General features: G+C 44.2%; 12 protein-coding genes across 12 annotated transcripts; 4 read left to right on the top strand and 8 right to left on the bottom strand.

Annotated features, from left to right (window-relative positions):
• Positions 1–70: 70 nt before the first annotated feature.
• On the bottom strand, positions 71–3,801 carry V865_003242 (uncharacterized protein; the record flags this gene model as incomplete). Its single annotated transcript, XM_066227039.1, has 10 exons — positions 71–898; positions 969–1,233; positions 1,301–1,479; positions 1,544–1,643; positions 1,703–2,014; positions 2,085–2,254; positions 2,319–2,454; positions 2,517–2,651; positions 2,716–2,780; positions 2,839–3,801. The coding sequence occupies 10 exons, from the start codon at positions 3,799–3,801 to the stop codon at positions 71–73; spliced, it is 3,153 nt and encodes a 1,050-aa protein (XP_066083136.1).
• Positions 3,802–4,180: 379 nt separating this feature from the next.
• On the top strand, positions 4,181–6,546 carry V865_003241 (tRNA pseudouridine(38-40) synthase; the record flags this gene model as incomplete). The annotated part of the gene is made up of 9 exons (XM_066227038.1): positions 4,181–4,614; positions 4,691–4,723; positions 4,780–4,932; positions 5,008–5,145; positions 5,234–5,533; positions 5,602–5,755; positions 5,830–6,119; positions 6,212–6,271; positions 6,339–6,546. 9 exons carry the CDS (start codon positions 4,181–4,183, stop codon positions 6,544–6,546), a joined length of 1,770 nt encoding a protein of 589 aa, XP_066083135.1.
• A 255-nt stretch (positions 6,547–6,801) lies between these two features.
• V865_003240 (uncharacterized protein) lies at positions 6,802–7,504 on the top strand (the record flags this gene model as incomplete). The annotated part of the gene is made up of 4 exons (XM_066227037.1): positions 6,802–6,906; positions 6,989–6,999; positions 7,066–7,153; positions 7,220–7,504. The coding sequence occupies 4 exons, from the start codon at positions 6,802–6,804 to the stop codon at positions 7,502–7,504; spliced, it is 489 nt and encodes a 162-aa protein (XP_066083134.1).
• A 1,451-nt stretch (positions 7,505–8,955) lies between these two features.
• On the bottom strand, positions 8,956–9,360 carry V865_003239 (uncharacterized protein; the record flags this gene model as incomplete). The annotated part of the gene is made up of 2 exons (XM_066227036.1): positions 8,956–9,020; positions 9,087–9,360. 2 exons carry the CDS (start codon positions 9,358–9,360, stop codon positions 8,956–8,958), a joined length of 339 nt encoding a protein of 112 aa, XP_066083133.1.
• A 517-nt stretch (positions 9,361–9,877) lies between these two features.
• V865_003238 (uncharacterized protein) lies at positions 9,878–10,315 on the top strand (the record flags this gene model as incomplete). The annotated part of the gene is made up of 1 exon (XM_066227035.1): positions 9,878–10,315. One exon carries the CDS (start codon positions 9,878–9,880, stop codon positions 10,313–10,315), a length of 438 nt encoding a protein of 145 aa, XP_066083132.1.
• A 183-nt stretch (positions 10,316–10,498) lies between these two features.
• V865_003237 (uncharacterized protein) lies at positions 10,499–12,585 on the bottom strand (the record flags this gene model as incomplete). The annotated part of the gene is made up of 8 exons (XM_066227034.1): positions 10,499–10,624; positions 10,731–11,275; positions 11,384–11,686; positions 11,735–11,899; positions 11,966–12,089; positions 12,156–12,297; positions 12,384–12,493; positions 12,565–12,585. 8 exons carry the CDS (start codon positions 12,583–12,585, stop codon positions 10,499–10,501), a joined length of 1,536 nt encoding a protein of 511 aa, XP_066083131.1.
• A 630-nt stretch (positions 12,586–13,215) lies between these two features.
• V865_003236 (uncharacterized protein) lies at positions 13,216–13,781 on the bottom strand (the record flags this gene model as incomplete). The annotated part of the gene is made up of 3 exons (XM_066227033.1): positions 13,216–13,417; positions 13,519–13,614; positions 13,684–13,781. The coding sequence occupies 3 exons, from the start codon at positions 13,779–13,781 to the stop codon at positions 13,216–13,218; spliced, it is 396 nt and encodes a 131-aa protein (XP_066083130.1).
• A 2,337-nt stretch (positions 13,782–16,118) lies between these two features.
• Positions 16,119–16,637, bottom strand: V865_003235 (uncharacterized protein; the record flags this gene model as incomplete). Its single annotated transcript, XM_066227032.1, has 3 exons — positions 16,119–16,228; positions 16,308–16,417; positions 16,480–16,637. 3 exons carry the CDS (start codon positions 16,635–16,637, stop codon positions 16,119–16,121), a joined length of 378 nt encoding a protein of 125 aa, XP_066083129.1.
• A 1,599-nt stretch (positions 16,638–18,236) lies between these two features.
• Positions 18,237–20,159, bottom strand: V865_003234 (uncharacterized protein; the record flags this gene model as incomplete). Its single annotated transcript, XM_066227031.1, has 1 exon — positions 18,237–20,159. The coding sequence occupies one exon, from the start codon at positions 20,157–20,159 to the stop codon at positions 18,237–18,239; it is 1,923 nt and encodes a 640-aa protein (XP_066083128.1).
• Positions 20,160–21,663: 1,504 nt separating this feature from the next.
• V865_003233 (uncharacterized protein) lies at positions 21,664–22,395 on the bottom strand (the record flags this gene model as incomplete). Its single annotated transcript, XM_066227030.1, has 2 exons — positions 21,664–21,830; positions 21,936–22,395. 2 exons carry the CDS (start codon positions 22,393–22,395, stop codon positions 21,664–21,666), a joined length of 627 nt encoding a protein of 208 aa, XP_066083127.1.
• Positions 22,396–22,881: 486 nt separating this feature from the next.
• V865_003232 (uncharacterized protein) lies at positions 22,882–24,681 on the top strand (the record flags this gene model as incomplete). Its single annotated transcript, XM_066227029.1, has 3 exons — positions 22,882–22,971; positions 23,036–24,514; positions 24,580–24,681. The coding sequence occupies 3 exons, from the start codon at positions 22,882–22,884 to the stop codon at positions 24,679–24,681; spliced, it is 1,671 nt and encodes a 556-aa protein (XP_066083126.1).
• A 193-nt stretch (positions 24,682–24,874) lies between these two features.
• On the bottom strand, positions 24,875–27,573 carry V865_003231 (glycylpeptide N-tetradecanoyltransferase; the record flags this gene model as incomplete). The annotated part of the gene is made up of 12 exons (XM_066227028.1): positions 24,875–24,969; positions 25,059–25,086; positions 25,148–25,213; positions 25,300–25,539; positions 25,633–25,948; positions 26,076–26,246; positions 26,348–26,464; positions 26,542–26,633; positions 26,699–26,866; positions 26,944–27,047; positions 27,115–27,203; positions 27,278–27,573. The coding sequence occupies 12 exons, from the start codon at positions 27,571–27,573 to the stop codon at positions 24,875–24,877; spliced, it is 1,782 nt and encodes a 593-aa protein (XP_066083125.1).
• Positions 27,574–27,763: the final 190 nt, after the last annotated feature.

Below are 27,763 nucleotides of genomic sequence, written 5' to 3'. Positions count from 1 at the left end.
CCACAAGAAATAAGATCATTGATCCCAACACAACGACGTCAGACTACAATCTACAATGAACAAAATAACATCACCTGCCCAGAACCTGTTGTAAGATCCCTCTAACACCTTCATCTCTCCATCTCTCTTCTTCCCCATCAACTCTTTTACCTTTATCATCTTCCTTCCATCCCTCTAACCCCTCCTCATCCTCATTCTGCGATTCATCCTCATTACGTTCCTGTATCACTTCATCTTCCCTTTCTCTTCTTTTGGAAGGTTTGATCAGATGACTTGATCTATCAAATGCTCTTTCATATTCATTCCTTCTTTCTCTCAATTTCCTCTCATCCATCCCCACTCCTGATATACCCAATCCACGTCCTCCACCCCCTGCATACATTGAACCTTCTAGTCCCAATCCACGATGGAAATTCGTCCTAGGCGATCGGGGCGATCTAGGTGATCTGAGTTGTCCAACAAGTCTATCTAAGAATAAAGAAGCAGACGGATCGGAAGGTTGCCAATCTGGATGAGTAGCCTTGAAATGAAGTACACTGGATTCGATCTTTTCGTTTCCTTTCTCTGTCCACCTATCTCGATTCGCTTTTCTAGTAGTCTGATTGTGATCGATAGCAGCAGCAGGTGTACCTTGAGTGGTAGACGTAGACGGTGCAGCCGCAACTTCATCAACTGCTTTGGGATCCGAACCATTCCTTCTAAAATCAAATACCGCAAATGAACATACGTATCCTACTCCATCAACGTGGACGGTGAATTCCCTGAAGAAGTCGATGATCGCCCCTGCACATGGAGGGAGAGAGAAGAATAGGACAAAGGGAGTGAGGATTACTGAGAGAAGTTCGGTGAAGAAGATGGTTATTTTCAAAGCGAATAATTGACCGAATGATTGGTGAACCTAAAACAGAGATACCACAGGTTAGCTAACCTATCATTGATATGGGAGACTGAATCAAAAGCACACTCACGAATTGACTATGTAATTTCCCTTTCCATTCCGCTGGTAGATAATGTGTATATCCGACAACCTCCTTCATCCGTTCTTCAGGATCAAACACCATATTCTCCTCCGGTACCATCCCTCTAGCCACTGCTAACACACCTCCAAAGAGACCTAGGTAGAATAAGACCGTACGATGAGGGGTGATCTCGAAATGCAGGAATAGATCTGGATCGATAACCGAAGCGAGCAGTAAAACGGCTGCAAATGATCCCGCTATGAATGCTACGAACCTACACACATCGAAACATAAGCTCATCTTTCCCCTCTCAGGAGTTACCCGGGTCTAAGCCAGCTTACCGCATGATCAGAGCCGTTCGCTCTTTGGGAAACTGATCGATATACTCTTTGGCGATAGGGTATGAACGGTCTAATCGCCTTTCGAACAGATGTGGCAATTCATTGAATTCGCGGAACTTCCATTGGGCGTAAGGTGTATATTGTCGACCTCCAATTGATGATGGGTTCTTGTGATATTCCTACGATTGTACATGGTCAAATCAGCTGTCGGACCTTTGAGAAAGATCCAGATATGAAGCTCACCTCGAAATATCTGAAGAATGAATACACAACCAAATAAACCACTATGAACGGCGCAAAGATAGCGTTTAGTACACCCATGAAGATGAACCTTCTTTTCAGCCTATCCAAATTGATAAGCTTTTTATTCGCCCGAAGGTATAAACGCTGAAGAAAGCTTACCCAATGACCAAATCCTTCCTTCTCCGCTCTCTCACGAACTCCTTCTTGACCTGACCTCTCGTATCGAACAAATAACCCATCAAGCAGAATCTCAAATTCCATTCCAGAGCTTTTGTAAGGGTATTCGCGCCAAACGATATGAACTTTCTATCCTGCTGAGAAGTGTGTGAAGGTAAAGATCCGGTGGTTGGAGCAAGGAGTGAGGGAGGTACGAGATGATCAAGCGAATGAGGGATTGGTAAGCGAACTCTGAGATCCAGGAGATCTTTGTTAAATAATGCGATGAGGTAGTTCTCCTGACGCAGGATTCGGCTAACCGAGGAAAGAACATAGCAATGTAAGCTGTCATGACTGAGAATCCTGTAGCCATTGGGTAGCTTACTTTGCAACATCATGAGCATCCAATTTCTTAAACGTAGCTTGATCCGCTTCATCTACCATGTCCGCTAAAGCAGTTGCTCCGCCATTAGACAACGATGTGACTGGATTGTGATTCCTGATTTCCCCTATGAGTCGAACAATCTCAGGCCAAGGTAGGGTTTGTATATCGGCCTATCAATATATCACACTGTGAGCTCGTTATATCATGAACGATAAACGGCGGAATTGACCACACATCTGGTATACCTAGTAGGTAGGTGTAGAAGCGATACATTTCCAGAAGTTTAGGTAGGGAAAGAACGAAGGAGGAAAGTTGGAAGATGAAGAAGGCTGATATGATGATCATGAATAGCATGTGAGGAAATGAAGCTCTGCACGCCAGAGTGAGATCAGCTTCAACGATACCCGTTCCCTCAAGAACCAGCTGACCTACCTTATTATGCATTTCTCTATTAATACATCATCCAACCTTGCTATCGCATCAGGTCCAGATGCTTCCGACCACAATTTCTTGTAATCTATACAGGACGTGAGGAAGGTAGAAAAGGCAATGACGAAGAAGGTGGTTCTGCCGTTCATGTTATCTATCAGCTATCTGGACATCGACTAAGCCAAGACACAGCTGAACATACAGCAGATTCAATGCTCTGGCAAGTGCTATACACCATATTCCTTTGCCCTTATAGTAATCGTATACCTGCCTCGTTCATCAGCTAAGATCAGTTCCACCGAACGAAGTTTCATAGCTGACTTACCTCTTGTAAGAATCCGTCCAAGTCCTCTACATTTACCCACTTCCACAAAGCTTTCTCATAATCGTTCAGCCCTTTCCTTCCTATCTTATCTTTCCTGCCTTGCAATCCAGTATATCTACCTCTATCTCCTCGTTCTTCATGTTCGTCTTCTTCCTCCTGAGCAGGTAACGCATGATATTTCCTTCCTCCTTTATCCCTTGATTTAGCCTTAGCTTTGCCTTTCCCCTTTTTCGAGCTTTCAGCTTCACTCGTAAAGGTAGGATCTAGGTATCCTGAGCTACTAGTTTGTCGAGAAGATGGAATTGGATTAGGACGGGAGATTGACCCATTAGATGGTTCTCGAAAAGTAGGAGGGAATGGTTTGTTAGGTCTATTTAATTCAGGTGATGTTGATGGATCTCTGGATATAGATGATTCACCAAGATTGGTATTCGTAGCTTCTAAGCCAGATGCATAGACTGATATAGTTGATGGACCAGGTGATGTCGACCGTGATCGCGATCTGGTGGAGGTAGATGATGAAGGGATATTGGGATTGATAAATGGTCCAGGACTGTTAGTTCTCGGTATAGGTGTACGATCACTGTGTATGAGAGGTCTAGAGGGCGATTTGGGTGTTCGATCACCTGCTAAAGGTTGTTCACCAAATATCAATGATCGAGGAGGAGCTTCATCATCTTCCGAGGAACTTGATGAGGTCGTCAGTACGTGTGTACGTATATGTGAGCCACCAGTGGCTCTGCGATGGATATTATCAGGTGTAGGTGTAGGTGACATCCTGTCATTTCGATGTTGATCATCGTCGTCGTCGTTGACAGTCGAGTCGTCACCACCTTGTAGCTCCCTCAGAAGCATGGTAGAGGGACTATCGGGATCTGGGTAGGTGGAACGAGCGACGGAAGAGTATGGGTTGACAAGGTTGAGAAGAGGGTTGGTATGTTGAGATGGACTTGAGGGTGCCATTGTGGATCATGTCTCGAGTATGATATGGTATCACGTTCAGGCTGTCCATGAGAGGGATATATAATCTAAGGTTACAGTCATGATCATCATGGTCTTTGTTGTTGTTGTTGTTGTTGTTGTTGTTGTTGGGTGGTGGTGATGACGGAAGGGGAGATGGTGGCGATAACCGGTGTCACCATGTTACAACCGTGGGAAAGTGAAATACCCAGCCAGTATTTTCAACGTTTTCGTTTTTTGGGTCTTCCACTTCGACTGATCTCTTGTTTTCCTGTCTTATCCTCCACAACCTCGCCAGACTTGCATGATATTGCCTCGTCTACGTCAATTCTTAACTGCCTTGGTATCGAAAAGTACTTCTTGCCCCACAGCCATAGCAACGATGGAAGCTACCGAATCAATCAAACGAGCTCGATCCCCCTCCCCAAAAGCAGAGTCGAAAGATGGAGTAGTGAACCCCAAGGCCGAACAGCCTGAAGAAGGTCAACCTCCAGCTAAGAAGCCTCATGTCGAGCCCACTGCCTCAGCACCTTCTGATACCCCCATATCAGGTGTGAATGTCAGTGTGGATGTCGATCCTGAAGAGGCAATGTTCAACGCCATGTCTTCTGAGAATGGTGAAGACAAGAAGAAGAAGACTTGGGGGAGAGGACAAGGATATGGGAATGGTGGGAAAGGCAAGGGGAAAGAGAGGGAGAAGAAGGGACCGGATGCGGTGAAGTATGATAGGAGACCTAATGATTGGACACCTAGAGAGAAGAAGGAAGGAGAGACCGAAGCTAGGTTACCGAAGAGGAGGTGTGCTTTGCTGGTAGGGTAGGTGTTAGCTTCCATCCACTGTCGCTCAGTATTCAGTCGGACTTGAAGCTGATCTCATGGCTCTGATATACAGATACTGTGGTACTGGATATCACGGTATGCAAATGTGAGTGTTTCAATCATATATAATACTCAAGCCCAATAGCTGATAATATTATGCAGACAAACGCACGGCTCAGAAACTATCGAAGGAGACGTATTCGCAGCACTCGTCAAAGCAGGTGCTATCTCAGCGGACAACGCAAACGATCATAGGAAATCAGATGTTCAGAGAGCAGCTAGGACTGATGCAGGTGTGCACGCAGCTGGAAATTGGTCAGTTGCAAGCCGGGGCCTCTATCCCCCTTAATGTATCCGACAAGCTGACCATTCCACCTTTCTTCGACATAGTATCTCACTGAAAATGATCGTCGAGCCACCTCTTCCGGAAGGATACAAGACACTGGCAGAATACGTCAACTCCATCTTACCTGATCAAATTAGGATGTGGGGATTCGTCAGGACAGTCAAATCCTTCAATGCTAGAACGTGAGTTCGGTACTTCGACTAAACTCAGCCATTGAAGCGACCACCCAACATAGCAGAACATAGCTAACTGATTTCTGTCACATTATAGAGCCGCCGACTCACGTATCTACGAATACCTCTTACCTTCCTACTGTCTATTACCGCCTGGAAGGGATGATCCCTTGGGTAAAAGGCTGGACAAGTCATCGCCTGGATGGAGAGATTTACTAGGTAAAGAAGCAGTAGATTTCGTCGATGCTGCACCATCGCTGGAGCCTGAGGGCGAAGAGGAAGGGGGAAAGGTGAATCCCAAGAACAGGGGAGAATTCGAAAGGAGAAGGGGATTCAGGGTTGATAGCAAGACTTTAGAGAGGTTCAGAGAACTGATCGCTCAATATAAAGGTACTCAGTAGGTCTGATCATCCCAAAATTTTACAGACAAGATGAAGTACTGATGAGATGAATTGGGGTAAATAGTAACTTTCATAATTTCACAGTCGGTAAACCATTCAACGATAGAACTGTAAAGAGATTCATGATCAAATTAGAAGTGAAAGATCCTCAGGTGTATGGTGAAATCGAATGGATCTCCGTCATGATCCACGGTCAAAGTTTCATGTTGCATCAAATTGTGAGTTGACTACATCTTTGTTATATCATTTCATACAGTCTGTGATGCTGACCTTATCTTGGTTGATGTTATAGCGAAAGATGATATCAATGGCAATGTTAGCTTGTAGAACAGCTTCGCCACCATCCTTGATTCCAGAGACTTTCGGTCCTAAACGTATTCATGTACCTAAAGCGCCTCCTCTCGGATTGTTACTCGAAGCACCTCAGTTCGGAGTATACAATGCTCGAATCACCACCAAGGCGAACGGTCTCCAGGAAGATAGAGATCCGGTGGATTTCGGATTATATGCTGAGCAGATGCGTGATTTCAAGGTGAAATGGATTTATGAGAAATTGAGACAAGAGGAATTGGAAGCTCATGTGTGAGGGTCATTTTTGATCTTGATCGCAAACATGATTCAAGCACAGCGACTTTATCTGGACAACAAACGCTGATTGATATCGTATGATGTAGCTTCCATAAATGGATGCGTCAAATGGATTGCACCATGTCCAACGGCCTTGCATTCTTGAAGTGAGTTTTGGTTCTCCCTTTTCTTTGAGCATCCTCAGAGGAATGCTAAGTATGAATTGCAATGTAGTACCCAAGGAACCATCCCACCTGAAGCCGACTTGTCGAAAGGAGCAAAAGAGGCTCGTCGAGCTGCTGCTGCCGCTCAAGCTAAAGAGGGTGGAGCGGGCGGTGAAGGTGAAGGGGAGGGTGAAAAGGATATTGCAGATGAGGAGATAGAAAGTGAGGATGAGGAGGTTGATATGGAGGAGGTGAAAAGAGGTGAATGGGAGGGATAGATGGAATATCCCTGGCATTTCATAGAGCATACAGAGCATATGCATGTCATCTCGTTCATCATCACTACAATAACTTACTCGTACAGATACCAGCTCGGCTAAATAAAGGGAGTTTAGCCGGACGGACGGAAGACGACAACATGATGACGAAAGAGGAGTTCACGGTCTCCCTGCTTGATAATGGTTGTACTCTGCTTCATGACTATCATGTTCTGAAGGCTTACAACTCAGGTCCACACTCACAATTCATTCAAGATGTCACCCAGCCCAGTCACAGAAAGTATGAAGTATTTCCTCAAGGCAGAGAAGTTCGCTGTGATAGGTCGGACGATGAACGACAGGTCGAGGTGGGATAACAAGGTGAGTGAGCGTAGGGGGATAGTCTCGCTTGACTGACTGGGATAAAGGCATTGCTGATAGAATTGCGCTTCACTGCATATAGATATTGAGATGGTCAGTGTCAATGTCTGATTACCAATAGTCAACAGTCGTCCATTAATTCATCATCCGTGAATGTAGGTATCAACAACGTAATTTCCCTGTCACAGCCGTTCGACCTAACAAACCTTCTGAGGAAGTTGAAGGTCTAAGCTTGTTGACTGAAGCAGTAAGTGGGCTGTCCATTTTTATTATTTCCCATGTCAGTTCGTACTCATCTCACCTATACTTTTAGACCCAAATACCTGATCTCCCTTCAACATCCATCTCAATAATCATCAACCCCCTAGTCGGAATAGGTATCCTCAAATCGCTATATCCTACTCCACCTGATCCGAATAGAGAACCAAGGAGTATATGGTTCCAGCCTGGTGCTGATTCAGCAGAGATATGGGAGTATGTCAAACAGCGCGGATTGGAAGATAGGGTGATTGGCAAAGGGGCCTGTGTATATAGGGATGGTGATGGGATTTTGGATCTGATCAAAGATGGAGAGAAAGAGGGGAAAGGTAAATTATAATGACCAGAAATAAAGCAGGAAACTCGATCGAGATTTAAAGAAGTGAAAAGTGAGTTCAGTTGAAAATGGCAATCATATAGTCATGCATTCATCGTTCAATTCCCGACATGTACAAACATCAAAGACACATATATCCTTTTGTCCCTAGGAACCAAACGAGATTCGATCAAGAGGTTGTTCTTGTCATATCGTTAAACACGATACTATACGTGGTAGGTCTAAACAGTCGTCTCTTGGTGATAATCTTGTATTCTAAGATACAAAAATACGAGTCATGACATAAGCATATTCACTCCACCACCAGAAGATCAAATGAAAGTCAAGATGCTGAATGACTTACCATTCATATCATTCGACTCTGAAGGATCGTCAACTCCTTTTCCAGATCCAAAAGTCAAGAAATCCATAATACCGTCGAATAAGTTGGTGAAAGAAAATGACAAGGTACGATCCCAATACGACGGTTTACCAAGCCATTCTTCTCCTATTCAAAATCATTTATTCAGCTCTTCAATACCCAGTACACACTATCTTGGTGCAGAATAAACCTACTTTCTCTTCGTGCTCTCTCTACGCCAGATTGGGTATACGAATCACCAATACATTCCTCTTCTATACCCCACACACACTGATCATTCATAAGATCTTTGGTATTGCCCGTGGTCCGAGGGTGAGAAGTAGGGGGAGATTGATAAACCTCGAGAATCTGTCTGAGATTGTATTCGGATAAAGAGATCGGTTGACCCCCGGATCTGTGTTTGTGTTTGAGTTTTCTAGGAGGAATAGTGAAATAATCATTCTCCTCTGAGAATCTCACTTTCTTTCGGGGGGGTGACGAGAGTGGTGAGGCTTGATGTGAATGATGACGGAGACATCGTCAAGTAATTCACTATTTTGCTAGATTTAGTACTCAGTCAATCTTAATGTTATATTTTGTAGGCATAGATGATGATTGGGTTGTGGATGGAAAGAAGGAAGAACGGATGAACATGCTATGACTTATATCAATGGTGGTGGCAACGATCTCCACCTTCAATTGCAATAACTTACTACATGCAAGTTGTGCATATAGTAGCTGCCAGTGAACTTTATCTCCAGAAATCAGTTTCTGCTGTCATATTTTAGGAGTACGTTATTCATATTTCATATTTCAAGCTGTGCTGTTAATCACTCGAAATGTCCTTCTCCATATGAAACAAGGTTGGTTATGACCTAATGGAGCACGGTAGCACTACGCATAACAAGTGGCAGTTCACCTTTAATAGACGAGTAAGACATAAGACCGTATAATCAGTGACCCCACAATATCACACTGTATAATACCCAGTGGATGAGAGACAATTCTGTGCAGTAAAACGATAACGGTCATGTATAGTAAACAAGATGCATCTTCGTACGCAGAATACCTCCTATATGTATTATACGAGCACATATGAAAAAGTGACGTCGAATCATGTATGTTCCTTGCCAGACCCTTCATTATTCTTCCATACCATCCCATCTTCGTCGTCTGAACCTACAAGGGTATTAAGACTTCTGATCAGCAAGAGTTACCATACCTTGACATTTGATGTTCACTTACATTCCGGTGATTCACAGACTACAACATCCTCCCAGTGTCTCGCTAAGCCAATAACTGGAATCTCCTTGGTCGTAGGTGTGAGCAACTTCGAAGAGTCCGTTGAGGACGATGAAGATGAAGGCGAAGGTGAAAGTGGCGATTGTGGGATGATCTCATATACTTTCACAGGTGTATACGCATAATCTCGTACTATGATTTTAGGGCTTGGTTTGGCGGTGGCAGTGCTTGTGGGAGGTTGGGTAGATGAGGTAGAAACGAGAGTATCGGTAGACATTTTGTTTTGTGGATTATAAATTGTGAATTATGTCTGTTTCTGGAGAACATATCAGTGCGTGATGAAAAGTAGAGAATGAACAGAAGTACCGTTCATCTTCTTTATCTATTAAGCCGCCACTTATCCACACTCAGGACTATAGATGTATGTAATGCTCGCGGAAGGGTCCAGCAGGACTGGACGTACGAGGCTTTATCGAACTATATTTCCATTAAATCACATTACAGCATGCACCGGAAATGATGTCTGAGCAACAAGCAACGTACTTCGTCTCCGATGGATCATTGGTAGTCAGATGTCTCAGGTAATCGAACTATATTTATTGAAAAACTACTGTACATATCAGTACTCATCATGAGGGGGAAAAAGGTATATAAACCTCGTCCCATATCGATAAATGACTTGTTCATTCATTTTCTTCTTCTTCTTCTTCTTAGCCCAAATCCACCACCCGATACTCGCCACTCATACAAGTTATACCCCCGCACCACACCGCCAAACTCCAAACATCGTCGCAATGACCCGACTGACCACCGCCACCACCACTACCACCACCGGATACACCAAATCCCCTCATACGTCCAAACTCGATATGGATATCTACCATTCCCACAACCCCGACACTCAATTTACAGTCTATCGAGATATCCCATCTTTGTTCACTTATCGAAAAGTCATTCAAGAGATCAAACAAGCAAGATCACCTTCTGAGATTATCGAGGGTAAACGAACCAGACGAAAATACAAGTTGGTAATTGCCCAACTCAAGAAGAGAAAGGATCGTATTAGATATATGATGGATGACGATGGTGTTTTATTTAAGAGATTGACTTTTGTAGAAATTGTTAAACATTTTGTGTTCGGTCGTGATAATGCCCACCTTCATTCCCATGATAGATGTAGTGGACGAAGGAACATGAAAGGAGGATTTTCACTCGGGATTGATTTGTATTGAACCGTCATCGGAGAACCAAATGAAGACCGAGATATCTCAATGGCGAGAGAATAAATGAAGATTGAAGATATATATTAATATGAATGAACTTGTTTGATTGCCACATATCACGTTGCAATATCCACAGACAGCAGATGCTTGTGTTACATACAAACCACTTGACGATAAAATCTTTCTATGATCCTACGAGAAATACTGGACTTCCACTCCAACACTTCTTATAGGTCTCTGTCTACTCGCTAAATCAGATACTATACCGACCGAAACTAGGCATTTCCGTATACGTGCTTCGTAGAGGAGAGCGATCGACTGAGAAAGAAATGACGCTTTGTTAGCTAGCATGATCATAATGATGCATTCCCATGTATGCCGAGACGAGAGGTAGATCATATCGTTCCAGGATGACTTCACTCACCCAGTTCCCAGACAATCTGGCTTTCAATACACCATCTCTATCATCTATAGCCTCGACTTCATCCGCATTTGTCAAGTCTGCTTGGTCATTGACCGCTCTTGTCTTGATCTCAGTGACGTTCAATGGTCCATCCTGTATTGTCTCGATCGTTTGTTCCGCAGGCCTTAAGGAAGCTTCACGCCAGCTTTCAAATTGACTTATCCTTTCTTCATCCGCTTTCGTTGGCATCTCACTAACAAGTTCTCCATCTTGTCGGATAGATTTAGAACTAAAAGGGGAAGAAGCAGAAGACTGCTGAGTGATATCCCTCTTACCCCTTCTTCGGCCAATCCACCATTCGCCACCAATAGCCAAATCACTCTCGTATGAGTAGACATTAACGCCAAACCGTGTCGATAATGCTACAGTAGGAGAGACTTGAGCAGAATATGCGGATGACAAGAAGCCAATGAGCGGGTTGTAGAGAAGTGTCAGGGTTGTTGGGGGTGAGGCGGGTGGACCGTTGGGCGATTGTGGGATCGTGGTGAATCGAAGACCGGTTGAAACTATGCATTATATCAATATGAGATTGACAGAAAGACGTGAAGAAGGAAATGTAAGTAATTGGAGGAAATGTGAATGGTATAAGAGCCAGTGCGAAGCGATCAACTCACTTCCAAAACTCCTCTGTTTAGCTGAAAAGTAAACTTCCCCTCCAGCCGAGAACCTCCCTTTAAGTCCACCTTCCATCATCTCCTCTTCGTCTATCCTCTTGCCATCCGGTTCACTCTCCTTCTTCACTACAGTTATCACCCCTCCAGACGGGGTGGATTGATTGTAAATGAGATTTTTGATATCTGACGGTTGCCAGCCGAAATTGTATAAACCTCTTATACCGAACATCCCATCTTGGGCCGAATAGGTATATTCACCAGAATACCGTCCCGTATCATGTTGTAATGATAGTAATATATTACCTGGGGGAGGTGGTTGGGAAGGTGGCGCGGATGGTTCTGAAGGTTGACGGGAGTGCGAGGGAGGGGTGTTGGGTGATGCGGGTCGAGTAGCTGCTGGAGAAGCCGGTTGAGAGAGGAATGCCAAGTGTGCTTGCAGAGTTGGGGTGAGTCTGGTGGTAGCCAGACCGGATAGGTGAAGTGATGGTAGATGAAGTCGAGAGTACAGTAGGTAATCTAACAATGTATCTTGAAGTCAGTTGTGAATGCAGACTTTGAGCATTAGGGAGATATACGACTCACCTCTGCCTTCTATCCTCTTACCTGCTAACCAGACTTCATCTTTGGCTAAGGGTTTCTTCGGGGGTGGGAAGACTTTGAATCTTTCTACGACATCCTTGAACCTGATACTGCGCGAAGGACCAATCTACAATCAGGGGTCATCAGTGAACAATGTTGTACATGCAACCTGTAGAAGATAGCCCGCACGTACCTGCTCCAACGGTTCTGAAGTAGTGATATACTGTATACTTCCATTCAGCTGAGGCAGCGCATCTAGAGCGTATGAGTTGAAGAAGATGGGTGTAGGGGCATTGGCAAGTTGGAGAATGAGTGATTGGGGGACTTGGAAGTCACTGCGAGTTTTGGGTAAGATGGTTAGCCCCAAGTTACATGAGCGATAGACCTACAGTAGAGCTAGATATTTCCCGCATTAGCTCACAGCCCTTCTTGAACAGGGAACAAGTCGTACTCACAGCTTGATGACCTTGTTATGGAGCTATATAAATTATCCTCATTCCATCCTATCGCATTATAGTAATTCCGAAGAATCTATGATATGCTTTTCAACGTAAACAATCCAACCCGACTGCGAGCTACGTTCCAGCCGCAAGGTGACTCACAAAGTTGGAGAAGCCTATCATGGCTATTCATGGTATGCTTGCTGGGTCTGTTCCTGCTGGCAGATGTGCTATACAATGTCGGATTGGCGAGACACACACAAAGAGAGGTGTTTGAGGATTGAGAATAAGAACATTGCGAAAACCGTAGTCAGGTACTGAAATCGTCAAGTGGAGGTTGACCACTTCCTCATGACTCCCAGATGATAATGTACAGAGAAGGATGACAGTTCTAAGCATTCTATATGCATATAAGATCGAGCTTGTACAGCTCTTTTTGATTGACATTTGACTAAAAATGTCTTAGATTATACAATGATATGGTATGTTAACTATATAGTATATATATAATTATGATTCTCCGAAAAAGTCCCAAAAAAATGATAGATGTTCTACAATGAGTGTGATATATAGGTTAGATATATTCTAAGCGATCGTGATAAGTTGGTTTTGATTGTGTTCATAACGGTGTGATAGATGTAGTAAGGTATGTCGTGTGGTGATGAGAACGACTGGCGTTCACATAGAAGTAGTAAGGTGGTGGGTCCTCTGGTGGCAGTTGTGGCTAACCACAGATTTCATTTTTGATTTTCATTTTTTCACTTCACGAAGACAAGAAGACAAGACACATATCATGGATGATATGCGACCAGCTTATTGCTTCCTGTTGAAGTGCCAGGAGATAGGGAAGACACCTTGGTCCATGTTACCGTCGGTAAGGGCGGAGAAGGCGGAGGGGGAAAGATCAAGAGATCCATCGTCACAAGTTGGGCACTCGTCGGCGACGGTGACAACGATCTTCTTGCCGTTGGCAGAGTTGGTAAGGGTGATTCCTTGTCCACAGTTGGATCCGCCGCTGAATTCGAAAATGAATGTCAGCACGAAGAACAACGAACAGCAAAGCGAAAGTTGGCGAACAATGACCAAGAATGGGTCAAATGAGGATCTGCCACTCACTTTTTTTGGTATTGAGCAGAGTTAAGAGCGACAATGTAGTCCTCGTTAACGTTCCACCATCCACAGGCACCAAGACCGACTTCGAAGTAAGTGGCTCTGTAGACAAGATTGGAGTAATTAGCAAAGAAAACCAGATACGATGAGAGGAAGGTAAGGTTGACTCACTGTCCATCGTGGGTGATTCTCTTCTCGAGTTGAGATTCGACGGGAGCAGCAAGGACGGCTGAAGCAGCGACGAGAGCAGTGAAGACTTTGGCGAACATTTTGATAGAGTGAATGTGTGTAGTTGGTTGTAGGTACTAGACCGTGTTTTAATTTATTCAATCAATGAGAGAGTGAGTGAGTGAGTTGACAGTGGAGCTGTATTTTGGTGAAGAAGAGAGAGGAGATTTAACGATTCAGATTGAGGGGTTTATATATCTGTTCTGACCACTGACAACGATGCTCCAACATGAACTCAAATGGTCTTCGGCCATATGACCCGATCAAGCTTGAGAAGAGAGCATTTCACTCTTTCACTCTCGATAAGATCTTTACTCCGATCCCCACATGCAGACATGTTCTGGTCTTTCATTATTACAATACAATACAAATTTTTGAGGCCCAACGGATCAAATCATCCGTTACTTACGGCGTCTCTGTCTTTTGTCTTTCTTCATCGGGCCAGATTAGATAAAAAGTTCAGCTCCGAAGCGGTAAGTTCGGTGGATCAGACACCCACGAACAATGGATAGGACAGGCAACAAAAAATTGAATGTGTGGAGAAAGTTACATGGATATGAGCGGGGTGGACAACCCCAAAATCACTTCCCGTCAAAAGAGGCGCCAAGCCTTTCCGCCAGTGGTATTGCAATGGACCTGGCGAGACGAGTACATTATATCGAGACCTCATAACTGATTCTTGATTTCCTGAATGGTGGATGGTGTGATAGTGGTGTAAAGGAGAGAGCAAGACCTCACTCCAAAGGTGGAGAATTGAAGTTTCGAGCTATACAGGCCAAATGCTGTAAGACAAAAATGTTATTCATTTCCCTAACTGATTCCTGCCGTACAGAGTGGGTAATGAAAGACCAGAACGACCCAAAGACCCAAAAGGGTGTCAGAGACAGCATTTAAGGGTATGAGATGATCGACATGAGCACGATTTGTCAAGATTTGCTGCTAGTCTCGGAGGAAGTACAGGTGGGTCAGCCGATATCGACAAAGATAGGAAGAACCCCAGATTAGCTCTCCTCTAGCTAGGTAGAGGGATCGACAAGCACCAAGCACCAAGCACCGAGGCTAGGATGCAGGTCCAAGGTCCAAAACTTGTTCTTTGTTCCCTTTCCTTTTCGGACGAAAAGGACTTCCTAACTGTATGTGATGTGATGTAAAGCACCCCATTTCTCATATTGCGTCAAGTGAGGTCAAGCTTGATGAGCTGAGATGTCATTGAAAATTTTGGTTGAATATATGAATAAGGGACCAAAGGGTAGATCAATTTTGGGGTTACAGACGACCAAAATATACTTTTTCCGAATCCGAAATTAAGGTAAGACCCCCGGGAACCGGCACTACACTACTTCTCTGTACGGCAAAATCTATTTTTGAGTCTGGATTTCTTGGATCCTGGATAGCATGGCTTCCACGTGGCTTCTGGGGTAGTTTTTCGAACCACCTTTATTTAAACGAGGGACCGAAAATGAATCTGCATATGTCGATGACCTCTTCTCTCTCATTCCCCATACAAGACTTTACATACACGAAAGCCTGGACACGATTGACATTAAATTATCAACTCATGGGAATGGTATTAGCGCTTTTGAATGTACTAGTGAACGCCATTGACGCATACAGTACCATATGGGATCGTACACGTGATGTATCCGGTACATTTGATTGCATCGTAGACGATACAAATCGTGGAAGAACATCACCTCGATCTATACATGGGAAAATACCAATGAATCGGAGGCGTTGGTTGTGTGGTATATAGGAACGAGGGTGTAAAGAAACGGTGATTGAAGATACGCATACTCTCTTATGTTCGATTCGACTACTTCCTTCGAAGTGTGAACATGAGAATCCAAGGGATCGATACTATATTCTTACCCGTTCTCCCAAGCGATACGCAATCAACGGATCGATTAAGTCCGGATTGATACATGATATGGCGAGTAGCTGTGTAGATCGAATGTTACTCGTAGCGATACCGAGTAAATCCTACGTGAGGCAGAAAGAAGTTCAACCTCAATTGTGAAGCTGTCAGCATACTAACGAGTTAGTCAGTCGAAAGACCATATCAAACATGGCAATGGTAGCCAGAGCAAGGATGATATGTCAGATGCATTTCTCGCATAGACATATAAACATTATACTAGTAAATTCGTCACCATCGTTAAAAGAGCGTTTCTATATCTATTTTATATATGATATGATATGATATGATATGATAGGTCGTCAGAACAGGACGTCACCAGGACGTTTCGTTTTTTTGGTTGGAAGATCGTTAAAACCCAAGATGGTATGTTAAAAGATGATGAGATTGTTATCTATATGCGAGGTGACGAATCAGAAGGAAATTGTCCGTTGGCGGGAGAAGGGGGTTTAGGGGAAGGAGATTATAAGTAACCCCATTGCATTTCGAAGACACCGAGGTCAAAGTTGTTGTTGGTAAGGTGACCGAAAAGACCTTCAGACATGTCGAGATCACCCGAGTTACATGATGGGCCTAGATGTACAAGTCACAAGATCAATATTCACTCTTTCAACACCGTTCATTATCGTGAAGATGGAGACAAATTACTCACACTCATCAGCTACGGTAGGGAAAGCGATAGTGGAGGTAGCGGGGTTCCATACCCAAAGCTTGCTACCGCACTTGGATCCGTCGTATTGAGCAGAGTTGACAGCAACGACACTACAAAATTCACCGATGTCAGTAAAGGTATATGAAGTGGAGGTTGAGAACACAAAACTTACTAGTCGGAACCGGAGTTGGTCCATCCACAAGCACCTAATCCAGCAGCGTAGTAGGTAGCAGTACCGGAGTTTTGGGCTTTCTTCTCAAGCGAAGGAGCAGCAGTAGCGAAAGTGAGAGCAGCAATAGCAGCTACGACAGTTGATTTACCGAAGAACATCTTGTGTTGTTGTTTTGTTTGTTTTTGTTGGTAGTGTACCGGTGGAGGTCTTTGTATAGACTTCTGATTTGACTTTGGTCGGTTGGGTCGAAAGTATCGAACTTGTAAGAGTCAAGAGAATGACTTTTTGGTGCGTTTTGTTGTGAGTTGATGTGTTGTGAAAGACAGACAATTCGATTCGAGGAGATCAGAGGGGTATTTATACCTTTTTCACCCTTGGACAGGTGCTGAAAAATTTCGACGTTTGGACACCCTCGAAAAGTCAAAAAGGTTTTTGAGGTTCTTCCCAGCCTCCTCTCTCACCGTCATGTTGTCCTGTCCTTTGTCTCGTACAGCAGTAATTTGTGAGTGTTGGTCTCGATCAGACCCATCGTGTTCTTTACCCCATAATTCCTTTCCTTCCCAGTGAATTAATATCTGACCAAAGTCAAACCCCCCAAGGGATAAGATAAGTCACTCGAATCGAAAATTCCGTCTCGACTGATGGGCAGATTGTACTCTGTCTGGGTGGTTAAACGATCTTTGACGACGTCATTTGATGGTACACTAAGTTAGAGCAAACCCCATTCCCACATTCGAGCTCGTTGTCTGGACAACGATTCATTTGATCTAAACCCCATACAACGTGGTTGAAGGATGCTGTGACGAAGATTAAGAATCCCCAACTGGAAGGTTAAATCACTTACAGTATATCCCCTTCTACATCCACCCTTCTCTGCGCAACGGTAGGAGATGAAACTGGGGTAATTGACTTAGTGCGACGCTAACAAGCTCGGATGTCCCGACATTCAAATGCAGACGGAAGCTTTTCCGTTTGGATTTATGGTTGCTTGGTGACATCACTCAAGACAAATGCAATACAGAACAGACCAAGGTCAAGTCTAGATGCATATATTTTTGACCAGAAGCTGAAAGAGCTTCGCTTGAGAGCCGATCCTCTTGGCCTGTGCAGGATCTCCTCAGCTGATGTGAACTGTACAGTGGTCTGATGGAGAAGAAGCACATGTTTAACCTTGTTACCTCGGATGATCTGCAGTGGCGTAAAAACCGCATCATATATCATCGAACCCTGAGCGCTTTCTGGGGGTAAGATTGCTCCAAGCTGCTGCAGCCTGCGGCATAATTTGCGGCATCGCATTCTTATTTCATCCGACATGTCTGGAGGGGTAATCACAGTGCTTGGTAGTACATACACGCATATACGGAAAACCTCTTGATATTGGGGTGATGATGTACAGATGGATAAATCTCGACAAACAGATGCAGTGCGAATGATGTACTCCTGCGGCGTGCCGAGACGATTGTCATTTCGGACAGCCGATATGCGGCGGCATATATGCAACGGATCTGAGTAATCTGTATGGTACGAACAGCTAATTTATCACGGATGAGTCAAACGGCCGGGACAAGGAGGCAGGCTCACATACATGTGGAGAAATCATCGGCTTTACATTTTCATTTTACTTTATAAATTATCATACAACAACAACAGAGATGAGAATGACTAGCAACAACTGATGGGAAAACGATGTATGACAGATCTCCCAGCTGACAGATCTGTGCTCTCACAAGTACGAGTATGATTTATTCTGTGTTGATTTACATGTTATCAAGATCGATGTATTCTTCCTCTTCATGCTCTTCCATCCCAGTCCTAACCTTACTACTATGCAGCTTCCAGTCGTATTCCTTTCTCGTGACCAATTTTGAAAGTACTTCAACACCATCATCCTCATCATCGTCTTCTTGGCCCTTCTCTTTGTGATCATCCGATCTTTCGCTGGAACATGAATTACTCCGCTTGAACGAAGTGAAAGACCACCATGCATTTCCACTGATGTTCGTATATGCAATACTATCCGCATCAGCCGATACGGAAGGAAGCGATTTAACTGACGTGGTGGGACTGGCACACAGAGTGGACGTATCGGATAAAGAATCAATACTGCCAGGCGAAGAACCCAGCTCTTTTCCCCCAACGAGGGAAGGTTGACTCTGATGTGTGGACATAGACAGCGGGTTGGGCTGTCTGAGTCTGGAGGTAGTAGGTCTTCGTTGGACAGGTTTGGGCGGAGGGAATAATGGGTTTGACGTTGGAGGTATAGCTGGCGGACCCATTTGACCATGAGCTTGTCTTGTAGGTGTAGATGTGGACGTGGGGATGGTGAGTAAGTTAGGCGAAGAATGAGTATGTCTATGTCCAACTCTCTTCAAATGCGATGGTAGTGGTCGAGAAGGTTTGATTGGATTGCCATCTACTCCCATTGGTAGGGGAACAAGTGGTTTAGATAACGAAGGTAAACTTCCGGAATTGGGAAATTGGAATGAACCAGTTTCGATTCCAGGTATATTCTTCAATCTTTCTTTTAATCTTTCTGAAGGTCCAGGTTTCCTACCTCGACCAGTATCTGAAGGATCAGGATCAGGATCAACCTCGTTTTGATCGTTTTTAGGCGGTGTATTGGGGAATGACCAAGTAGCTAAAACTGCTATATCCGATACCGAGCTAGTTGACTCTATACTGCCCCTTCTGGAATGTAAACCTTTCCTTGGTGTTCCACCAGTGAGAGAATGTATACCTTGTACAGACCATGATCTGGGTGATGCGACGGGTCTGCTTGGAGGCTTGATTTTTTGATTCTTGGAACATGAAGAGGGGGAATAAGTGATATTGATTGGATCAGGATGTAGAGGAGGAGGAGGCATGGACTGATATGAACAGGAATAAGAATGATTAGGAGGTGGAACTGATGAATTCGAATTCGATCTCTCCAAAGATGCTTTAGTAAATTTCAATTCGGGTATCTGATTATCTTCGAGTTTACCTTCCTCTTCCAAAGGTAGATTAGGCGATATAGGCGATATCTTTGATTTACTCGGTTTCCTACTATGTGGATTGATCAATGGAGACGCGGGCACCGATCTGTGGGAAGTGGAAGGTTCCCCTTGTCCTTCGATAAGGGTTGGTAGACTGATCGCACTGGTAGATGCCAGGGGGTTTCGAGATATAGAAAATTCCTGTAATTTACCGGTAGGAGGTGGTAAGCTGAAAGCGATAGATGAGGAGGGGGAGGAAGCAGGCAAAGCAGAATGACAGCGTCGGTGTGTAGGTCGAGTGGGGGTTTTCAGCCTGACATTGGAAGGAGGTGGTGAGTTCGGTCTGGAATTATGACCATAGCCATGACTCGCTACACGGCTTATCGATAATCTCCTTTTTTCACCTAATCCACCACCTGGTAGGGGCTCCCAATCCCCTGTCAGATCCGTTACGGATGCACTGGCCGGTAAGAGGTTTCCCAATCCTGGATATGGCTGAGTCTGCTTGACTGGAGTGAGGGATGGTGAAGGTGGTATGGCCTGAACAGGCGAATCAATCTGATCATGTGCGCTTGACCTAGATCGTGATCTTGTACGAGGTGGTTTGGTAGGTGTATTTCGTGTAGGTGGGTAGAAGACGGGAGGGGAAGTATCGATCAAGCCTCCTAGTATTCCTGACGGTAAAGAGGGAAGGGTGAACACCATTTTAGGCCCCTCGGTGTATCTGTCTGCAACAGCGTTCAACGCTTTTTACTATTCTGTATTACTTTGACTAGCGGTTGTCTCTGTCGGTTTTAGATGTGAGGTGGACGGAGTAGCAATCAAGTCACTTGCACTTTGGCAGCTATCAAGTCAAATGACTATCATATCAGTTCAAACTCCTGATTGAGATCAACCCACCGGAATTCTACAATCTTGAGATGAGGAGGTAAATCTCCAAAACTGCACTGAAAGGAACTACCGCCTGACTCACGTTTTAATGGTCCATCATTGTGAGAGGCAAATAAAGGAGGGTAAGGATATCGTAAAGAGTGTCTGTATGAGTGAGCTGGTGATTGAGTGGTCTTTTAGAGTGGTCTTTTACAGGTGAAGATGGAGGTATTGATAACGGCGATGATGACCAAAACGACGTATGTGAATGTTGATTTCTCAGGAGTACGAGTACTGTAAGGGGGAATGTGAAAGTCGAAACAGGGTGATGGATGATGTTGACGTCCAATGCCCAGAATACCGTAGGCCGTAGTCTAGTGTCGTTCCTCCTTGATAGGTACAAAGGTCACTTGTTAGTAGTTGATAATGTCGACGTCGAATGCGCTGGTCTCATGATTGTTTTGGTTCAAGTCAATCGTATCTGTACTCGCCTTCTCGATACAAGTACAGTGTGAGACAAATTGGATTGAAAACATTACAATCACGATTACTGTAGAATAACTTACTTACATCACGGTTCGCATCGGATGTGAATGCATTCCGTCATTGTGTCATTGCCGATCTCCCCATTGACAACCAACGTATCCTATCACAGCCGTAGGCTGACGATGAAATCTCATCGGATGGTCAAAAACCAATTGTTTGGTTCCAAACTGAAAACCCTTTTTATGCCGGTCCGATACCCATCCGATGGGATTAGTTGCGAATATACTCGTCGGTTCCCATAAATCAAAGCTGTCCTGCTATCACTGACAGTACTGGGGTCGAGCTGCGTATGTACAGTACAAACAGTACAAGAAGATAGCTAAGCAACGCCGAGAATAGCCAAGTGGCTTCTTTCGCTCTTGTACATTACATCAGGCGTCAAAGTAGGCGTATAAAGGTAAGAAGAAGAAAGAAGCTTGATTTGCCTATTTCGCTTGTTCTTGGTCATCGTTTGGGGTATATATCACGATCATATTCATACGGTATCCACTTACATGTTCCAAAACAGTGATCAACTGAGCTGAACATCGAGGGTCTGCTGATGTTGGTATGTCTGGTTATCGTGGGATTATCTTATACGTATTGTACAATCGTAAACAGTAGTCGATGCTCCTCGTACCTTAACTGTTCACGATATGAATAGGCTATATGCTCACGACAATTCAGAGAATTCGCATACTTTACCTGATCAGCAGGTACTGTGTTTCGTATACCCAGTGCAGCAAATATCACAGGATACCCAAATGTATGCATTGTCTGACCTGTAAGATAGAAATTACACGATCAACCTATCTTATTCCCCTACTATCCCTTGACTCGCAGTAGACAAATCTATTGGTATCTGATTGACAGGTGCGAAAGCCGCACTGATTATCCTAAGGGATAAGAGTATACGATGTATCGATAATATGATCTGGATGGTTCGGGATATCAGACCTGACCTGGGATACTGATTTGAGCCTATTCCATCAGATAGATCGGTCAACACCATCTCCTGAATTTATACTCCTGCTCTGAAGGAATCCCGAGCAATCCTACCAAGTATAGCAGAAGTATCACACTCACTCTTGATACCTATCAACCTCGCAATCCCCCTAAGTTCGTCTACTACACAAATTCCCCCACTCCCCACTCCAACTATCGTCGCAACGTCCAAAGGTCTCTTCCAAGCTTTCTCATCAGGGACAAACGGCAACGTAGCACCCCTCCAAGCTAACAACCATAATAATCCTACTCTAACCAGCTGGTTGGTCGATGATTCAGGGATTTTCCAACCTCCTATCCTCTTTAGTGTTCTAAGTACAGAGCCAAATCCAGCAAAAAGCGAATAAGCAATGATCAGTCTTACTATAGCTCTGGATATGTCCCATGGTCTGGAGTCGGAGAGGCTATCAAATGTCGAGGATGGGATGAAAGGTAGTGAGAGAGGCATAAGGAATGCGTCGAGGCGGATTTGACGGAGGGGAACGAAGGGAGGGATGGAGAGAGTGAGGAGGAAGAGTAGGAGCAAAGGGACGGAGGACATCGTGAGCTGGCCTAAGCTCGTTTCGAGGGATCGAAGGAATCGAAGGAATCAGGTCAGATAGGTACTGCGGAATGAGTGCGCGAGCCTTGCAAGTGTTGATCACTGAAATCGTATATGTTGATTCTTTGACAGTATATTGAATGACTTTGGGTTGTAAAACAAAAAACATTGGGGATAGAGACAGAAACCCAACACCGCACGCACGTCATTAGGATCCTTCCGACGGAAATGCCCAGATCTGATCTTGGTGGTCTGTGGCATCGACCATGAGCACCAGGACAGGACATCCATTCTTTGAAAGAGTATGAAAGGGTTGGTCGCATGAATGAACCTTTGTAGAGGCGGTGACAGGATGATAAAGCATAATGGTCGTGGATTTTGCTGACTGTCTAAAATGAATCCTGATCCCTAAGCCAGAAGTTCAATATCAGAATACTCACGCAAAAATCAAATTTCACAAATCTAGTCAAGTGATTCCATCAAAATATGGGCAATATCGACATATCCGATAGAACGATCTTGTCTACTACCTGGGAAGTGTTGGATAAAACACCAAATAAACTGTTTGGATGTCCCGTGAGCTGAAATAATTGCACTCGGATTAAATGGAACTCGCTGATAGGAGACCGATCTGTTGTAGGCAATATCCCTCGAGAAACTCTATCGAGCTCTGGACACCACATACGAGACTCTCAATCCTAATCCTATCATCAGCCTACTGGAGGAACATAGTGGAGATCTATTGGGAATTAATCACAAAGTATCGCTCAAGTCGGTTAGGAAAGGTGAAAACAAAGATTATTGGATAGTGTTCCAACCGATACCTGCGAAGGTGCAGCCAGGCAGCCCTAAAGCCAGTTCAACCGTATCTGCCAGCAAGCCACATAAAACAAGCGATTCGAAGATAAATAGTAACGCCTCGTCTCGGCATGACTTAGGTGAAAAGGAAGGGAAGACCTTGGAACTGTTACCTAATTTACCAGGAGGATCCAATCATTTATCCCACCGTACAGCCCCAAAGTCAGCTAGAGAAAAGATATTTTCTGTTCTTGGAATGAGAAAGGAGAAATATCGTAATGACAACGGTAGCGACAAGTCCTCGGTTGAAAGAGTGATACATGGGCAAGATGGGGTTAGTATCGAGATGGAATCTACTGATCACGGAGGACAGCGGGATTTGCCATCACAGCACGACCTGTCAAGCCTAGAAAGGTCTGTTCATAGTATGGAGAACGACAAGGGAGATTGGTTGAAGGAGACTCAAACTTGGAAAGATGGGAGAAAGAAACCAGAAAGAAAAGGGACGGAGTGGAGTATAATAGATGCTTACGATTACGCTTCCGAAGATGATCACTCTGCAGAGATCGATATTGACCAGAGAAGAGAAAGGAATCAGGCGAATGTTGACGAATCAGAGAGAGGGACAGCAGAAAGAGATATAACACCAGATGAAGAGATTAAGTTGGATCAGCACCAAGTAAGAACAATTAATGGAAAGGCTGAGGTTCAGGGCAAGCATAAAGAAGAAACACGGGAAGAGGCACAGCCAGAAGTGAAAACCAAATTCGATTTTACTGATGATAATGACATATCTACGAATCAACGGATCAGCCCAGAATTGAATGGTGATTATTATGACTATCAAGCTATGCACGGAAGGCATGACGAGCTCGAAGATGGATCGAATGGTGACAAGCCCAAGGGTCAAAGATCCAGAAGAGATAGTCAAGATCGCAAGAAGGATAAGCATAAGCATGGAAGCAAGCAGGAACGGAAGGATAGAAGGAAAGACTCAGAGTCTGATTCTGAGATAAATTCGATTTCTGTTGCTGATATCACCTCGAGCGAAGAAGATAGTAAGAATAAGGATGGAACTCGACATAAGTCCGTGAGAGGAAAGGAGGGTAGACGCAACCAGAAACCGCCTGAGGATAGGAAGAGAAGTCATACGACCAGGTTCAGATCGTCCAGCGATGATGAAGATATCTCAGAAAACACTTCTAATCAATATTCAACAGAATCAGAAGAACACCATGAAAACCACAAGGTCCCAGAACCAGCCACACCATTCTTGAGCAGAACTTTCGAGGGATTACCATTCGAACCTGATATGAGCACGGTACGTCCCATCCCATATCCTTGTTATTAACGATTAGCTGACTGGAATTGGGGATTTCCGGGTAGCTCAATTCTCTCTCATGGTTTAGAGATCGATATCACCTAATTTTAGCCGAGTTGATTGTTTTGTTGGGCATAGTATATATACTTCAGGCTAGTGGATTGTAGTCTTTCATACCGATCAACATTCTTGCATATGAAAGGTCAATCACGATTGATAATCCACTGTATCACTCTATGATAACAGTTCATTCTTCTTTCATACCGTATGAGTACGGATGTACAGTACATCATGAAAAGGAGAAAATGCAATGCATCATTCATTTCGTTAGACTTTATAAGCATGATAGAAGGGAGCCATCTAGAGCATCACCACACCTATACCTGAACCTTGCTTTTGAGAGGTCGTTCGCTGACCACCGTCGATGGGTGCGCAAGACCAGTTGTATAGGTAGTCTGAACGGTACGTATACACCGTCAGCACGGTACATTCCGGTCAATATAAATATTTTCATATGATATATCAGAAGATAAAAAACACTCACAGTTCAAGTAACCATCACCGGGACCGAACTGTTCATAGGAAGATTCAGATGAGCTCAAGCCTCTTCTATCAGGTGGCCGATCAACTGACCTTTTGTTCTTGTAAGAACATATTATTATCCAAACAACTCAATGCGTTAAGTACGTCGAAACCGGCCTACATGCACTCATCAGCCATCCGTCCACCCGTCGATGACACGATATGAGACGGGGCGTTGAGGAGTAAGGGTCCCTTGCACTCACAGCTTTAGCAATACTCAACATATCATTACTCAAAGCGTTCAATCTCTCTTCCAATTTCCTGTTGGTTTTCAAGTCGTGCGTGGCAGCATCATCGGCTGATCCACCAGGTTGGAAGATCACGTCGGAAGCGTAGTAGAACATGTATGCCGCTTTGAGCATATCGTGTTTGGGATGTTTCATTATGGTTGATGGGAGGGAATAGAAGGACATGAAATCGGTTATGAGGTTGGTCGTTGGATCCTATAATGAACGAGAAACATCATCAGCATAAAACACTTTCTTCTCTCGGGAATTGTATACTATTTTCAGTATTTGATCAAAGGTATCACTCACCTCAACAACGTATGACCATACAACCTGTTCTACCCTCTTACCCTCTTTATCTTCCTTCCCTTGTCCAGATAAGAACCAATGCCTGACTTCCTCATCTTTACCAAACGTCTGAGCGATATCGAATCGGTTCAAGTACTTTCTCAATAAATCGCCTACTTGAGGTACATCGCTTTCGGTCATCTCTCTGAATCCTGGTATCCTAGGGTGAGGAGGTACGGAGTATGATTTCACTAATCTTGCGATAGTGTATCCTCGTGGGAGCGGGGAGAATCCTATGTCTACGAGTTTGGGAGGGTTGAGGTTTCGGTGCCAATATCTATATATAGCAGCAATCAGATCATCAGTCATCTGCTTCCTTTACTCCATACAAATTTACGAAACGAGAGTCGTATGTGTATACCATGAAAGCTTTACATTGATAGATAGTAGACAGCAGCACTCACCGACAAGTACCTATAGGAGTGGGAATGACCACACCACCGGTATATATAGCTTGCCAAACATTCTCCAGGTTTACTCTTCTCGTAACTTCCTTGATTAAGACAGGAGTTAATCTCTTCGATCGTAATTTCTTGTGAACACATAAAAAGTTGATATCGGCAGAATCGAATGTCCTGTGCGGAGTGATCAACGTTGTCAGCGATTACGAGAAAAAACCTTCCTTCAATGACACCTAGGGTATGTATTGTGGAACCTATGAAGAAATCGGACTCACTTGGATCTGACTCTAATCTCAATCTTGATACCAGAGATGAAAGCGATCAATTTCCCTGTCTTTTGGACTCTTACACCAATATGCCAATCTGGATAATATCCTGGTGCAGTCAATGCCCTGCATATCACCCCAAGATCAGCTTCTTCGTTGGACCAGGTCGTCTATAATCACAGCTGGCGAGGCGATCAACATACCAAAGTAAGAATTCTTTAGAATACTTGAATCTGAACATAGCTTCATCATCCTCAACGTAATTTTCCGATAACAAATCATAAACCTCTTTACACTATTTTCCATTCCATTTGACATTAGCTACAATCAGTAAGGCGATCATGATTTGGGTCAGCTTACCTGCTTTTCATTCTTGATATCTATCAGACTCCACACGAAACCCGAAGGTAAAGCCCCAGGTTCCTGCTTCACATCCGCAGGGGTCTTGTAAGAATCTATCGGACCTTCTTCTAATGCCGCACCAGAGGAGGAAGTAGGGAATTGAGGGACAGGTTGTGTTTTCCAGAACTACCCAAATGAAATGTAAGCTTTCCCAATTGAATCGCGAGCCCCCAGACGGGTTTTATTTTGCATAGTCAGCTTACTTTATGTTCACCGAGATCTTTGCTATTTGATTTGTTACCCAGAGCTACTTTACCTTCCAAGATTTTCATAAAGTCGGCTGCTTTCAAGGCTTTCTGAATTTCCTCTATAATCATCGGCAATTCCATATCAGCTTTGATCCTTCCACAGATTCTTTGTGCTGAAAAGCTCACCATCAGTAGCGGTATTCGATTCTTGCGGGTCCATCTGTTCTCGAACTGCATCAATTACCTGTTGAGGTGCTTGACCCGTAGCAATATTCCTATGATGCAAGACGTATCATTTAGCCGGACGACCTACACGTAGGTAGTATCTGTCGACTATAGTAGAACTCACTTCAACTTCTGAACAGCTTTTGAAGCTTTCCCCTTCTTCTTCTTCTTTTTCTTCTTCTTACCACCTTCACCACCTGCACCCTCTGTCGCTCCTTCCCCAGCTACGCCTTCTCCTTCTCCCTCAGCCTCACCATCTTCATCATCACTGTCACCTTCCTCTTCGGCAGCCGCTTCTTCACCTAATTTCTGAAATTTCTCCAGAACCTCTGCCACTTCAGGTTGAGCCTCCGCTGGGACGGTATGCGAGGATGAAGTTGGGTTTCCTACTGGGAGAGCATCTTCCTGTGGTACTGGCATTGTCGTGCTAGTCGCTCGTGTGCAAGAGCTCTACTTCGTATGCAGTGGACTCGTATTGATGGTTGAACGATGACTTTCTTTTTTATGCATGTTGCTTGGTTGTTCGTGTTCATGTCGTCACAGTGCGGGCCCTTTCACTTTTAAATGGGTCACTCTTTCAAGTCACTCGTCCACTTAATGAGCGTTCGCG

This window comes from Kwoniella europaea, chromosome 1 (assembly GCF_036810445.1).
Source record: "Kwoniella europaea PYCC6329 chromosome 1, complete sequence".
NCBI classification, from domain to species: domain Eukaryota; kingdom Fungi; phylum Basidiomycota; class Tremellomycetes; order Tremellales; family Cryptococcaceae; genus Kwoniella; species Kwoniella europaea.
This window is presented reverse-complemented; position numbering and strand designations above follow the sequence as displayed.